The sequence below is a fragment of the Nothoprocta perdicaria genome, unplaced genomic scaffold, assembly GCF_003342845.1.
Source record: "Nothoprocta perdicaria isolate Ctin4 unplaced genomic scaffold, notPer1 scaffold_48, whole genome shotgun sequence".
NCBI classification, from domain to species: domain Eukaryota; kingdom Metazoa; phylum Chordata; class Aves; order Tinamiformes; family Tinamidae; genus Nothoprocta; species Nothoprocta perdicaria.
Window position 1 is genome coordinate 4,376,913 of NW_020455732.1, and position 16,220 is coordinate 4,393,132.

General features: G+C 48.6%; 1 protein-coding gene across 1 annotated transcript in view; it reads right to left on the bottom strand.

The window, feature by feature from the left end:
- The window catches only part of ZC3H3 (zinc finger CCCH-type containing 3), a 103,878-nt gene that overhangs the window by 87,175 nt on the left and 483 nt on the right, over nt 1–16,220 (bottom strand). Inside the window, exons 2-3 of the mRNA XM_026047160.1 lie at nt 14,028–15,399; nt 12,717–12,913 (exon numbers count right to left, since the gene is read on the bottom strand). Coding sequence (XP_025902945.1) covers nt 12,717–12,913; nt 14,028–15,399 — 1,569 coding nt within the window. The remainder of the gene's footprint in view (nt 1–12,716; nt 12,914–14,027; nt 15,400–16,220) is intronic.

Here is a 16,220-nt window from a genome sequence, read left to right on the forward strand (position 1 = left end):
TAATATCTTATCTGACTCTTAAATAACCTCCTGCAATTGCAGGGCACCTCGAAGCAAGCTGCAGATGCCGGAGCAGAAGCCCGGCGACAAGACTATGATTAATGCTACTTTCCAAAGGGTGGAAAAATTAAAGCGCCGAGATTAAACAACTCGGCCGAAGTCACAGAACCATGAGGGAATTCTGCTCCTCCGGGTGAACGCCCTGTCTGAGAATAAGAGATGATTCCTCCTCCAGCATCCTTCTTTCTAGGCATTTTGAGGCTCATTAGCTCGCCGCTGCAGCGCACCTTGGTGCATTTGGAGAAGCGCTGCTTGATGGCGTTGAAGAATAAAAGCTGATGCGGTCACCGAGAGGGACGGGGGCTCCAAGGCGCCGAGGTTCCTCCCCGACGGATCTGGCGGGTCCCCAGCAGATTGTCCGGCAGCGAGAAGGAGCCAGACTCGGATCGATGCCAATCGGGTTAGGGTAGGTAATCTGACGAGCGAGCCACCAAATGCCCCTCAGCACTAATCCCTGCTAATCCCCCTAACTTCATCCCTCCCTATCCTCCCGCCAACTTTTGGGGGAGCTGCTTTAGGATGGATGCAGACGGTTGACCGGCATAGAACTGAAAGTAAGATGTCCCCAACATAGTGTCTTGAAATCACTTAAGTGTCTTTTAAAGAAGGATTACGTATCCATGTGGAAAGGAGGACATATATAAGTGGCTGTCCCTTGTGACGGGGAGACAAGGGACAACATCCCACCAGCACAGCTACATTACTGGAGAACCCTCCCTTTGAATCAACTTCTCCCACCGCAGGCTACTGGAGAGCCTGGAAAACTTGCAAAGAGTCAGCAAATAAAAAGCAACCTGAGTAAAACTGAAAAAGAAATCAAGTGGCACATGTTTAAATTTCCAAATTGCGGCCAGCTGCTTTGCCTGGGTCTCAGGACAGAGTGTGGGATCCCAGAAAATAAAGCAGATTAGCCAGAAGAACCTCTTTTCTGTCCTAATGAAGGAGTACAGTGGCAACTTCTGCACCGAGTTGGTGATGACCTCTTCCCATCTAGACAGACACTGGATGTCCCAGCTGTTTTACTAGCTGAGTTTGGCACCAGTCACAACTACTGCAAAAAAATCTAGTGAGCTGCACTGGGATTTGGGAAAATTTTATAAGCAAAACAAGTACATTGTCTGTGTTAAAATCATGGTAATGTTGGTGGGTCCTCTGGAGGACTCACCCAACTCCCCAACTCAACCTTCTGCTCAAAGCAGAAGCCTTAATCAAGACAGCTGCAGCTTCACGCAGCCAAATCTGAAAAGTCTCCAAGGACAGAGACCTCAGGGCCTCTCCAGACAGGCCCAGGTCCCTCAGTCTCTCCTTGCAGACCTCATCCCAAAATGGCCCGCAATGGGGCCAGCTTCTTCATACCCTTCTTGAGCTGCGATGCCCAAAAGTGGAGGCAGGACATCAGCGTGACCGCACCAGAGGGACAACCACTCTGACTCTGCTGGCTGGCTTTCTCTTAATGACACCCTGTCCAAGATTTGCTTTATCTGTAAGCAGAGAACACTTTGGGCGCTTCCAGCTTGGCATCCTACACCGCCGCAGGTCTTTTTTAGCAAAGCTGCTACTCAACCGGTTGCTTCCCGGGACGCCGTGTCAGGTGCACACTATACTAAGCCTCTGGAGGACACCAGGACTTCGGTGTTTATAGGTTTCCTAAGCTCACTTTCAGAGTATCAAGTTTTGGGGGATCTGGTGTCCTCTGCAAACATCCCATCCCTCAGGAAACACAGAGGAACTTGTCCATGTACAAGCCCGTAGAGTTCCACCACCCTGAGGAAGTTGGCACCTTTCTACAAAAGGGAATACTCGGGACACTGGAGGAAGACGATGGCCACTTTCCAAGTGTGGAAGGTGGCACCACAAGGCAGCACATGCTGCCCTGCAGCTCCCTACATTTCATAGCACCAAAGTGCTCACTCTTCCCCATACACCTCCTCGGAGCAAGCATACCAACTCAATTACCAGTAGCCAAACATCAGATATGATTTAAATATTGATATTCAATCATATCTCAATTGTATCAGCCCCAATCATCCTTCCTAATTTGTGTTTCTTTTTTCCATCTCTCCGTCATCTCCCTCCTCTTTGCAATAAGGACAAGCAGGCAGGAAAATGCCCTGAGACAGTCGGCTCCTCTGCGAGGTGGCCGCTCTTGAGCAAAGCGTTTCATGCCACAGCACAGAGTTTTTATTTTATTTTAAGCGCATTATGAAAGCGTGCTAAAAGGGCAAAACGTTTTACGAGCTGAGCGGAGCCCTCCTCTTGTCTCGTGATTTTCTACTTACCCTTTACAAAGCATGACATTAAGAAAACAATCTGACCGCCTAGAAATTATTTACATGACAACAAGTCTTGCTGTTCCATAGCTGAAAGATTTATAATTCAATTTTCCATGAGTGGAATTGGTCTTTAGTTTGATCCCCAACTCAAAATTTGAATAAGACCAGTCAATCTGTCAGATTAACAGGATATTATAGCAGACAGTTCACCAAATTCCCCTGCTCTTTTTCCCTGCCAGTACTACAGTCTCGTTACTCTAACTGAAGCTCGTTACTCTAACTGAAGCATATGAGCCCCCAAAATAGGAGAAAATGGAAAAAAGACTAGGGTTTAAAACATATATTGTGTGAAACGTATTAAGTTTAAGCTTGAATGATAAAACATCACCATCGACTACTTCCTCTCACTTTGCAGAATCTCCCAGGTCATTTCTCCTCTCAAGAGCATCTCATCCTCCAAGGAATCACGGTGAAAAGCCTGGCTTTTCAGGTCAGGAAAGCTTGGCTCCAAAGCCAATGCTGGGACTTAGCCCCACTGACAGCTTGCAGCTGGATTTCCCTTTTTGCTGCTATTTAGACTGCCCAGACTTAAGAGAGACTGGGCATTAACCCTGTGACTATGGAAGTAACATGGAAACGTTAGCATGCCAGAAAAACAAAAAAAATCCATATTTTTTATAAATATATATACACAGCTGCCATACTGAAAGTAAATACTAGAGATGATTAAGACAAAAGAGATCCAAACTTTTTCTTTCAAGCATTGATTATTCTGGAATAATTAATTAGCAGAGCTAAAACAATACATAAAATTGCCAGCCTCTGACTCCTCTGATAATTTATGCAAGATTAAAGTATCGCTGCGGTTGCCTTTTCTGTTGCCTAATTCAGCATTTTCTTTTTTCCTTATGGAAGCAAGACTCTAGATTTAACTGCTCTAATGCCCTTTTACAGTGTTTGGGGTAGTAAAACCTAACAGCAGCCACCACGCGCCAGCAAAGAGATGACAGATCACGGAAGCTCACAGAAGGGGAGCACCGTAAAACGCCCCAGTTAATGTTGAGACAGCAGAGTAAATCTTACTTCAAAAAGAATAAAGCACATGGACACACACAGATGCACAAAGGTAGCCTCCAACAAATTCATTTCATCCCATCAAATCCCCCTTTGATTCTTCTCCCTGATAACAGACGCTTCCACACAAAGTACCTTGTTGAGGAGGAAACCGTTTTGGAGGCGTCGGTGCTAGATTAGGAAAATATCATTTGGGTGAGAAGTTGAGTTCTCTTTCAAAAAGCTCCTTTGAAAAGCGAGAGTTGATTCTCCTCCTTCCAAAGCACTACTTAAATCTATCCCGAATATCAGGACCTCCAACTCGAGCGCATTATTCTCCTCCCAACACGAAGGCAACGAGAGGCTACGGAGAACGTTTTGCAAAGCCCAACGTCAAGGCGGCCACGCTCCACGTTGCTCCTTCCCGTCACGGTTTCTTTAGCTGGATCTTCCCTTACGTCTCCATAAAATACAGATCCTGTTCTCCTGCAACCAGAAGCACCGTTGGTTATGCCGCAGCATTTTGCCTTTTGGAGCATTTACCGAGAAACGTTATGGTTGTAAGAGATCTTCAAGACAAAGTCCAACCATAAAACCATGGCCACCCTGCCTGCTAAACCATGTCCACAAGTGCCTCATCTACACATTTCTTGAACACTGCCAGGGATGGTGACTCCATCACTTCCCCAGGCAGCCTGTTCCAAGGCTTCACCACTCTTTCCATGTAGAAATTTTTCCCAATGTCCAACCTAAACCTCCCCTGGTGCAACTCAAGACCAACTTGGCAACTACTGAGGATTTCAAAGAGCTCTTTGCTTCTTACACAAGCTAGTCTAGGCTAGACATGGAGTGCAAACACAGATCAGCTCCTTTTACTTCATTTCTAGGAGGGTCCCCTAAAAAAAACAAAGCCAGAGCCACAGGTCACGTCTACCCCGTGGACTGAAAAGGGACACGAGCTCTTCAATTCTCATCATTCAACTGGAGGCTGAGCTGCCCCAGGCCATCGCGGAAGGAGCAAGCAACAAGTTCAGCGCCAGCTCCAAGCTATCCCTGTGCCCTTTTCCACCGGAGAGCCCCCAGGGCAGGCTTAGGAGCTAATAACACATGGAGTCAGGCTGGAGAACAGATCCTGCCCTACGTTTCCATGGCCTGGATGATACACCATCACATCAGCCTTCCTCAATACCACCCAAAACAACCCCCGGCGCAGCCTGAAATCGAAAACCACCCACCTACTGAGGCATTCTAGGTTGAAAAAGCTCCTCAAACTCCACTCGCCCCGTGGGCGACAGTAAAATTCCCAAAGGCAATGGAAGCAACACGCGCTTCCCAGCCCTTGGATAAAAAGCAGAAAGCCAAAATAACCAGAAGTGCTGAGAAAGAGCAGTTTTGTGCAACTCAGGAGACGCTCTCGCCTCCACAAAGGCCTTACCCCAGGTGCACTTTGCATCTGTTCCATAGCCCGAGGGGAAAACTGCTCATTTAGAGCATTTTGTAGAGCACCAAGCCCAGGGCAAGTGAGCAAGCGGGCAGCCCCTTGAGCAAAGGACTCCTAACTCAGTTCGGCAGCAGCGCCCAGGCCAGCTAAACAGGCTCCCGAGTTTTCCTAGGGGGGAAAAAAAAAGAGATCAAATGGGAAATGTTTGCAAAAGAGGGGAAAAAACACCCAGACGATGAGCTAGAAGTTCAATTTCCATCACTCATGAATATCCCATGGTCTGTGATGCATCCTTTAAACGTACTAGAGATCAGTTCATCTGCCCGGGTAATTTTCACCTGCAAGATTTTTAGAGAATTGCCTTTTTTTTTTTGTCATTTGGGCTGTTTGGGTTTTTTGGGGGAATTTTGGTTTTTTTTTTTTCTTTTTGTAATTCTGGCTATGCCGCTGGTAACAGGCCACAAAGCATTATTTGTGCCCTCCTGTAGCATGCTTGGACCTTTGAGACCCATATAGTGACCAGCAAGGCTCTTCCTCAGGCCTAGACTCCCTTCTAGTGCCAAACAGCAAATTATCCTGAAGAAAAAAAATATATATATGACATACATATAAAATATATATGTATAATATATATGCAATTGTTTAAAATATAGTATTAAATATATTACTATATTTTAAACAATTGCATATATATTATACATTATATATATTATATATATATTATACATTATATATATTTTATATATATACAATATATATGTTATATATTATATATATATATTATACATTATATATATTATATATATTATATGTATATATAAATATATACATATAATATAGTATTAAATATATTACTATATTATATGTATATATTTATATATATATAAATTTTATATTTCATATAATATATATTTTTATATATGTATATATATTTATATGTGTGTGTGTATATATATATTTATATATATAAAACAAACAACAGCAAGGCGAGATGTGCTGCTAGAAAGCCCCGGTGACCAAAATCGTGACTCCACTCGGAGCACAGACGTGTTATTTGGAGCGAGGAGCTGCAGCCAGGACACGAGCCCGGGCGGCCGCCCGCGCCGTTCGTGCCATTGATCGAGACCTACTGCTCTGTTTTCGTTTGTTTTTGCTCGGGTGAAGAGGAGCTGCTATTTTTGCCCCGTGCCCCGCAGCCCCTGAAAGGTTTGATACCTTAGAAAAGCCCTCCTGCTGCTCTGGCCTTTGGTATTTTCGACTCGAGAGGATGTCATACGTCTGCAAAGCCAAGTATTTTTGCTAGTAGCGTATAAATATATTATTCCCTAGTCCTCCTGGCTCCTGACAGTTTCCCAGCCGGATGGGAGCCGGTGCTGGACACAGGGGACAGGTGAGACTCCAAAATGAGCACGCCAAGGTCCCAAAAGGCGATTTCTGACGTGAAATGGAGTGTGAGGTTCAGATCCAGCAGCAAAGGAAGAAGGACAGACACGGTGTTTGAGAGCAATCGAAAGCAGCTCTCCCTAAAGAGCAATTTGCTCTTACAGGTGACGCTGCTCACTAGAGTCACATCAGCCAGGCCTTTCCTAAAGTACCAAGCCCAAAACTGCTGTAATTGACCCCAGTTTAGCAGGGCAAATGTCTAGCCCACAGGCCTTGCTCTTGTGCACGCTCCAGGGTTTGAGAACCCGCTGCCACTTTCGGCTCACATCCTCAAAACGCTTCAGCCTGGATGTCACCCTAGTCACAAAGCCTGGTTTACCTGGTCCCCACATGCAAAGGCAGCTCCCACGGGGACACCACCCCCTCCACCAGCACCTCCTCCAGCAAAGAGGGAAGAGGGAATATTTCTAAGAGAGGCCTCGGAAACCAGACTCCCCATTGCTGGCCGCCTCCAGCTCCTCTCGCAGCGTGGGGACGAGGCACCTGTAAATGCCACGGCGAAGGCAGAAACCCAAAACCGTTACTTACGAACGGCAACGTAACGGGCGCTGGGAGGAAGCCAAGTATGTGAACTTTCCCCGATTCCCGCGCGGGGCCGCTCGGGCGGCCGCGCTCCCGAGGCCGAGCCGGGCCAAGGAGGAGCCATCGGACAGCACAGGGATTTACAGGCAAGGTCACGGTGTGTACGGCCGGCTCGGATGAGCTCCTTGGCAAGGAGGGAGCTGCTTGGGAAAGCTAGAGCTGGAGCAGGGAACAGGAGGGCCCGACCTCCGGATCCTCCTAAGGCAGTGGAGACGTCGCAGCGGCTCCGTTGGATCCCACCGCATGGATAGGGGCGATGCTTTGTACAATTCACTGATAGGGGAAAGAAGAGACAAATTAGGCAAGAGATCCCAGAGGAAAAAATAAAAGCACCCAGACGGGGAATCTCCCTGTAAAACACACAGCGGTTGCCCTTCACATTTAAAAATAAATAAAATAATAAATACAAGGAGGTTTAGGGTGTTAAGGAGGAGATTCCAGAGCTGGCACAGGGATACAAACAGCCTGTCTCAATAAAATTAACAGCAGCTGAGCATTCAGATGCCACCCATAACTGAGGCCACACCATTTACGCCCGCCCAGCGAGCCGGGTGTTAGCAATGAAAATCTCCCTTGCCCAGCCTGCGTTAGCCAAGAAATAAGCCAGGATTTGGAGCGTTTTGGGGCACATAACTGCAATTAGGTGGTTGTAAAGACACTCGTGTGGATGACAGCGGGGCTTGCAAATCCTGATGATCTTGCAAATCCTCTCGGGGGAGAAAAAAAAATGCAAGTACAAATAGGATTTCCTCCTATAGAGCGTGTTTACAGAATCCTGTTGCAACGGCTCTGGTGGCAAGAGAGGACAAAGAGGGAGCTGGCAGCAGAACTGGTGCCTTTTCTCAAGCTGGAGCAGGAGGAAAGCGAAGATGGAAGCAAGGAGGGAGGACGTGGGGGAGGACACGAGGGAGTCCCTCAGCAGGGGACAGAAGGGGTGCAAAGGATCTGCTCTCAGCGGGGGCATGGAGGTGACAAGTGTGAGTCCCTGCCATGGGCCAATGAGCCAAATATGGTTTATGTAATAGAGGTGGAATATACGCTATTCCCGTGTAATATATGTGGGATATGAGCTATTCCAGACCAGGAAATGTTCTTTCTACTCCCACTACAATCGAAGGAGACGGTTAAAAGTTCTTCACCTAAAAAGGTGGAGAAACGAGTCGCGATGCCTGGCAGGTCTGGATGAGCACATGCAGCTCCGCGATGTCCCCACGGTGCCCAGGGGACAGCCCCAGGTCCCAGGACCATGCTGCAGAGGCACCAAAAATCCCCCAACACCGGCAAAACGCGCTGTTATTTAAAACACGGATGCAGCGCCGCCGCCGTAAGGGAACGTCCCCGGAGAAAACGCCCGCTCTGCAAACACTCCACTCGCAGCCAGCCGTGTCCGCGCCGAGAGGTCCTGCCTGGAAGGGGACATTAGGGAGGGGAAAAAGAGCCACGACGGAGCCTCTCGCCGGCATCTTTGCAATATTCCGCAAATCCCCCACGGGCGCCGCTGCTGAACGCTGCAGTTTTGAATTCAATTAAAGCGATTATCTGTTGTGCCAAATAAATTGTGTACAGCATCTATCCTGCAGCATTTTACACCTTCGGGCTCATTATTCGCTAACCGTTTCCTCCTGTTTATGCGCTCTCAAATTAAATTGCTGATAATATGCGCCAAAATAAAAAACGAGCGCACCTTGTCCGAAGAAAATTGATTTTCCCTTTTTTTTTTTTTTTTTTTTTTTTTCTCTCTCCTCTCCCCTCCCCTTTCCTCCTTTCTCCCCCTGAACCGGGCGATTGCCAGGTTTTATATACTCTGTTCCTGGCGATCATTAGTAATTCAATTTTCTTTTTATTAGCCCCCTTATCTGCTGAGCAATATAGTGGCAGCGCTGACCTCTTTCGCACGGGTAAATGTTTAAAATCTTTTCCCTGATTAATTTTGCCAGTTAAGGAAAAGAGGAGAAATGGCCCGGCTCTTAGCCATCACAATGAATAAAGCTTAATGTTGATTGTGATGGAATTTCTAATGCCAAGAAAATTGATTGAACGCAGCAATTACACCGCAATAGTAACTCAAGGGAAATGGGATAGTTTTCTCCTGGCCATAGCCTTTTGGTTATTTAAAACAATCCAATTTGCAAGGATAATTATATATTAGTGTTTTATCTGCCACTCGAAATGAACATGGGAGTTTTGATACCGGCCCAGCATTAGCAGGTTATTGCTGCAAATTACTTGATATCTGCTTTCTTTCACATAAAGACGAAATTAGGCCATCAATAACGGGAAAAAGGTGGACAGGGCGCTGGGGAGATGCGAGGGCCAAGAGTGCCCTCTGCAGGGCACCAGGATAACCCCAAAAGGCCCCAAAAAAGGGCCAGGGACGCCGTAATTAAGAGTTTGCTGTGACGACGGGAGCGGAGGAAAGATGCTCTGGGATGCACACTTGTCATCAGGACAACGCGACTGTGACCAACTGTCACCAAGTCGCTCATTGGAGCGGGAGGCCCCTGTTTATCCTTGGCCTCGAGTCATTTGGATGTGTCATTTTTGTGCAAGACCAACAGCTCCAGAATTGGGCTAAAACAGCAGGATTTTGGCCCATTAGGTTTTACTGTGGATAAGAAGGTTTCTCCTTCTCACACCAGATTCCCAATTCGGAGCCAAAGCATCTCGCCTACACAAAAGGCAGGGAAGACATCCTGATCTGTTGCATATATACAGCAATTTATATATACACATCTATATGAAGCTTGGCACTTAGAGACAGGAGCCTGAAGCAAGTGGGTGCAGGCACAAAACAAAGCAGACACCTCAGAGACACTCAGCAAATAGTTCAAACAGAAGAAGTCCAAAAACAACATCAAGTTCTTGACCCCGGCCCAAGTAATTGCTTGTTTTCTGAACAGATTTACACCTTCAAGTTCTCTTTTGCCCTAAAAAGAGTGAAAAGGCCTCCAAATACACCAAGATGTCCTCCGAATGCCGATCATCGGGAGCCTCCAACATGAAACCACATTATGGCTCGATGTCCACAGCTTTTCCACGTCCACGCTTCAAAACAGTTGCCTAACATCTCCAAGTGGGGCTCTGTCTTTGCTCCCACCTTCAGGATGTACCACAGAACCTGTGCCATGTACCCCAGGATGCCTTTAACCGGGCAAGCCCCAACGTGGTGCTTCTCTCCATGTTTCTCCTGCTCCCAAAGGCTCCTAGAAACATCTTGGTCCCTCAGCTACTCCCTGACTCCTGCTCCTCTTGTCCTCCAGGACAAGCATCTGAGTGCAGCCTGAACCTGAGCACAGAACCCACCTTTCTGTCCACACAGTCCTGGGTTCACCCATCACCACAGCTCTCACTGAGCTCACTACCAAGCCTGCATATGTCTAGCCCATTCCAGGGCAAACTAAAACACATCTGCTCACAGAAATGCCCCTGGTAGCAGAGAAACAGTCAGGAGCGACAGATCAGCCTCAAACAAAGGCCCAGCACCAGCCCTGCCAAAATTCACCTGGCACTTTCCAAGCCCTCAAGGCTCCTGTCAACCTTCCGTATATGCCTCACTCTGCAGCAGCCTCCTTTATGTTCAAAGATGCTGGTGTCAGGGGATGGACCCTCTGGCAGGTACTTTGGGACCTCCTGGACCTCCTCCCAAGACCACAGAGGCTGGATAATCAGCAACCCCCAGAATTAGCCCCCTGCACAATATTGGTGTTTAGCACTTAATATTTTAGTAGCAAGGGGATGGCCTGTAGATGTGGCGGGGAAGAAACTGCACAGACTTTAAAGGCTCTACTACAGAAAGCAGGAAAGAAATTTTGAAAGTATTTTATAATTATAGTGGGGAGAAAGATGGGAATTATTTTTAAATCACCGTCTAAAACAGCAGCATCTGGCTGCCTGCTAGCACAACTCACATGCACAAACTCAGGGAAGGAAAGCAGGGCATTTCCTTCTGCTTTGGTCCATCTGCAAACTGCAACACCACTTTTTTTGGAAAAGTTGACTGAAGATTGCAAGATATAAAAGCCCCCTGCAAAAATTCGGGCAAGTTCTCAAAGCAGAGTCTCATTTCCACATCTGTGAGTCAAGCTCTGATCCAAGCACGTCAACATGGACAGCTCTTGACTCCAGGCTTCTTTATCTGCCTTCTGCTGCTTGGATCATGCCGGCAGCACAACCAGGTTGCTGTCCTGTCCAGCTATTTTCAGTCCTTCCTGGTTTAGAATCCAAAACCTTTTCTTTAGAGGAACATTTCCTTCCATCAATCAAAAATACATTCCTAGAAATACCGGGGATTTGGCAGCTGCCAATCAGGCTCCCAGAGGGTAGATTTTAATCCATTTTCCACATTTTTAATTTCTACGAAGCTTTACTTCTGTGGAAAAAAAAATAAAAGGAGATGCTCTGAATACACAACTGTAATTCCCTCAGTTTCAAGTTGAGCTCTACTCTGCCCTGATGAAGCCCTAAAAATAGGAAGGTGGGAAACAGAGCAAGCTCTACAGTCATCCCAGGGCCACAGCAGCTTATGAAGAAAGCTGGAAGCTGCCTGATCCTTGCTCTGACCAGAGGATCCCATTGCAGGGTTGACATCTCCAGGAAGAAACCACCTCCAGAGACATTCCCTAGTGAAAGCCAGGGTTAAGGAGACGGAATTCAGACAGCACGGCCAGAAACAACAGCTCTAGCACTTCTGCTCTGTAAATCCCACCATAGCAAAGCCAGGAGATATTTTCCAAGCCCCAACCAGGAGCTCTGTAGCATAAGAATTTATTCAGTGTCTGGAGATGCACACAGACGAAAGGTCCCCAGGAAGCAGTTATGGGGGTCCAGGTCCTAAAATCACCCCAGAAGGAACAGAGGACATTTCCTGGGAGGCCAAAGGGCTGCATGGCCCCTTCAAACACAGCTGCACCACCCAAGGGGACCTCCTGGAGCCATTCTGTACCAGAGCTGGATCCAGCCACAAGCTGTAACCTGCCACCTCTGGGTTTAGGCATCTCAGAAGAGCAATCACAGCATGGGGACAGCAGATCTTCCCACCATACACACTGCCTTCACGCAGCACACAAACATATCTGGTGCAAACTGTCTGGAGATGCAGCATTCACGACCCTCCAGACACCAAAGTATTTGCTGACATCCTTAAATATAACAGGCTTTGACCCCAGAGCAAGAGAATTGTTGGAACACCAGACCACTGGTGTTACAGCAGAGTTAAATACAACCTTATTCTGTTTCTGCCTCTCCTACACATCTTATTCTGCCTCCCAACACACTAGATGTGAAGTTCTCCCGCCAGCACCTTCTCTATCCCTTTACTCTTCTCTTGGTGCATGTGTTTGAGGAGGGATTTGGTTTTTTCTCCACCTCTCCCCCAAGCCTTTCCCCTTTCCTGAACTACATACAGGCCTTGATTTTTCTTTTCTCAAGACGTAGCAATGCCTGAACCCAGGCTAACACAGCACTACATGTCAAAATACCTATAATTACATGAGCAAACACAGATCAATTTAGGCTCGGAGACACCACTCAGCAGCCTTTATTCCTCCAGCAATTTCAATTTTAACCCAATCTCATATAAAAACTAGACTCCTGCAGACACTGCAGTAGGATTCAGGTGCATTAGGTTGAGCTACAATTGCTGAGGAGCAACTCAGGATCCGCACAGGCTTTTCTCTTGCACAAAGAAATCACCCAGCAATGCACGTTACCACCATCTACAGCATCTTCTTCCTGATATGTCCCTCCTCAAGCATCCTCCCTGCCAAAATTTGTGAGTCGAGCACATTGTTCCTTCCCAAGATTAGGAAGGAGGAAGGGAGGCTTTAGAATGGTCCTATCCAGGAATGTCACACAGTTGTTACTACCTTCCTTGGTGGAGACTGGTGTCCGGGCGGGCGGTAGCCTGCACAGCCGGTGCTTGGTGACGTGCACGAGGCCGCGGGGTGAGGAGCGTTTCGGCGTTGCAGAGGGTTTCCCCCGCGAGGGGGGTTTCTTCCTGACGTGGAAGTGACTTCTCAGAGGTGTGGTAGGAGAGGAGCTGCTCTTCTTATCCGTGGGGGAACTGAAAAGGATCAAGAAACAAGAGGCTAGAGATGGAGAATTAAGTATTTGACTCAACTCCTTCCCTCCTGGTTTCTGCCCATCACATGCAGGGGAGAAGACAGTGTCCATTTGAGAGCTAAGAGGGTGAAAAGAGGAGAAAATTTCCAACTTCTCCAGTCCTCTTGCTCCAAAGTCATTTTCTCAGCGTGACCTACCAGCAGACAGGAGTCCCAAGAAACCAGGACAAGCCAAAGATGAAGAGCTGGGAAACCAGACCAGGAACCAGAGGCCCCATAGTTTCAACACGGGCTCTGTCATTAGCTTGTTGCATCACATGGAATAGTCACAGAGGCCACAACCCTCATTTCTCAAGAGCTTCCCTGCACATTTAAGCCTCCATCCAGCCCTGTTGCTGTCACCCTGCTGAGAACTACAGCACAAAATGCACCTTTCCCACGAGAGCACAGTGCAACTCGCCACGCTGCTGTGGTAATAAAGTCTGGTCCCAATCCCTTATCTGTGTCTGAAGGGAGCACCACCGACACCATCACATCACTTCCAAGAGCAGATTTACGGCCAGGAATCACCTCTTCCCGGCACACACAAGTCCGCAGGATTCATTTACTCTCCCCACCTCCACCCCGGAGCCTGCCAAGTGCTTTATGATGACAGATGATAAAAGATACGGCGATCAGAGGCACTTCTTCCAACGGTCCCCAGTGTAACGAGGAGCTGAGAGTTTGCAAACAAATCAATAAGGAAAGAAAGATATTTCCTCCCCTCTGAATATTAGCACATTATTATGGCTGGGGGGGAGGCTCCTAAGTGCTGTGCTGAAGTCCTCAGGGAGCAGGGATGGGAGATGAGAAGGAAACCCACCTGATGCCTCACAGGGAGCCCACACAGAGCAACGTCATCTTACCTGAAAAGGAAAATATATCCACCCACAGTGTTATAATTGCACTCATTTGTCCACAATTTATGTGCATTTCAGGTTATTCTCTCATTATTAACCATTTTTGTGTTGTTCAACACAGATACCTCGCCTGAAAGGGCTACAAGCATTTAAAAAGGGCACAAAACCTCCCGTTGAAGCCAACAAACATGATATAAAACCAAATACACCAACTCACCACGAGCTTCCTCTTCTCTTGATGATCTTCGTGCGACTCTTCACTTTGTAACCAGAAATGGAGGCATCACCCACGGAGAACTTCTCCCCACCGGCCGCATCACTTGGATGAGATGGCACAGAGAAAGCATGAGGGGCACCAGAGGCCCCAGCCTTTTTTTGGTCCTCAGATTGCCACCTGAACACCGACTTGGACGTGGAGGGGGAAGTCTGCAGGCTGGACGCTTTCCACTTGTATTTGCTGGGGGAGGTCCCAAGTTTGGGCTGCAGCACAGGTTTCTTCAGCTTTGCTCCCAAATCTCCTTTTGGTGGCAGCTTTGCCACTTTGTCCATTCCAGCCGCAAGTTTCCTCGTGCTATCAGAAGCTCGAGGGCTCATCCACTTTTTCACCGGGCGGGAACATTTCCCGCCAGGGTTGGCAACCCACGTGTAGTTGGTTTTCCTGAATTTCGGAGCTTTGCCGGAGCCTGACGTTGAGGCGGCCCTTTGGAGAGCAGGCGCTTTGGGGAGTATGGAAAACCGACTCTTCACTGCGTTCGCCCCCGTTGCCGAAACCGGAGCAGGCCTAGGGTGAGTCTCAGCATTCCCAAGGGGCTTTGGCTCTCGGAGAGCATCTCTGACCTGCTCAGAGATGGACTGTCCAGGAATGGGTGGCTCTGGCTTCTTCCAAACCAAGCGGCGAGCTGGCTGGCGGGCTGGCCCAGCCGGAGGCTGCTGAGGCTCCGACTTGAGCGTTACAGCACTCTCGCTCCCACGGGAGGCAGCGCCCTGGGCCACCTCGCTGGACAGACGCACCGTCCTCAGCACAACAGGCGTGTTGGGGTGTGACAAGCTCACAGGTTGGCTAAAGGAAACAGAGAGCCGCCTCTCACCCTTCTGGCTCACGTATGGAGAGCTTGAGGATTTCGGCAGGTTTTTATTGCTGTCCGGAAGAGCTATCGCCTTTTTTGGCCCGGAAACCTCCCGGTGAGAACTCACTTGAGCAAAAGTTTTAGTGTTTGCAACCAGGCTGGTCCTCTGCGGCAGCTGGATCCCAACCACGATATTCCCGTCCCTGGTCAAGTCCACGTGTCTCTCTGGGGATGCTGCTCGCGGCTCGGGCTCCTGGCTGTCCCCTGGATTTACGAAACCCTGGGAAGTGCCAGCACTTCCGTCGCTGCTACCAGTGACAGGCGGTCGGTTCACAAGCGAGTACTTCTTCCTCCAGGAGTTCCCTTGGCATGGCTGGAAATCCCGAGGGGGTTGTTGGGAATAGGCGGCGGAAAACGCTCCGCGCCGGTTGAACAGGGGCTGCCGGGAGCTCCTCCAGCGCGGCGCAGAAGGCAGCGGCACCGGCGCGTCCCCGTGCACGTTTTTATGGTCATTTATGAGACCTAAAGACAAGGAGAGAGTGTCCGTTAATTGGCCGTTTCCCATCAGGGCATTTACAACGGCAACAGCTTTGCCGTTGCCAGAACCAGCGCTTGAATTATTGCTTTGGGAGCCTAATAAGAAATAAAACGCTGATTTTATTTCCAGAAATGACTTCAGGTTTCCTCGAAGAGGTTTCCATTAATACAGGGCCCCTAATACGTGTAGCCCACCAGGGATGAGAGAGAAGGCAGCAAGGAGGAGGCTCAGGAGGCCACCAAGGTGAGTCCCTAATGAATCATCAGGTTAACACAAACACAGGCATTAGGGAGCTCATTAAGCATCAGCCTTTAGAAAACACTTCAAATAAAAGGGATTAACAAGAACCTTTTCTTTTCTTGAGCCTTGTATTTTAAGGCTTCTGCTGCTTTACTCCTCTCTCCCTACTTTATTTCATAACACACCCCCCAGCCTTGGCTTTTGCCGGGTTGTTCCCTCCAACAAGGTGGTCACCAGCCCCCAGGGACTGTGGGGGCCCCTGTCTTGCCCCTCCAGTGCTGGGGAGCCCTCTGGTCTCTACTCGCTGCCTCTGCCCAGACACCTGGGTGCCTAGGCCTGCCAGGGAGACCTGGGGCAGCTCCTCTTCCCTCTCCTCCTCCCTTGGCATTTTCCTGGCTTGTTGCTCCTCTCCCCCAAGCCGGGGGGCTCCTGGGTCCCCCCACAATCCAAACCTCCCCCCTCAGGACTCCTGGGCCCCCTCACAGCCTGTCCCTGCCCCCACCAGGACTCCTGGGTCCCTCCACAGACTGTCCCCCCCAACCCCTCCCTCTCCCCCACAACTCCT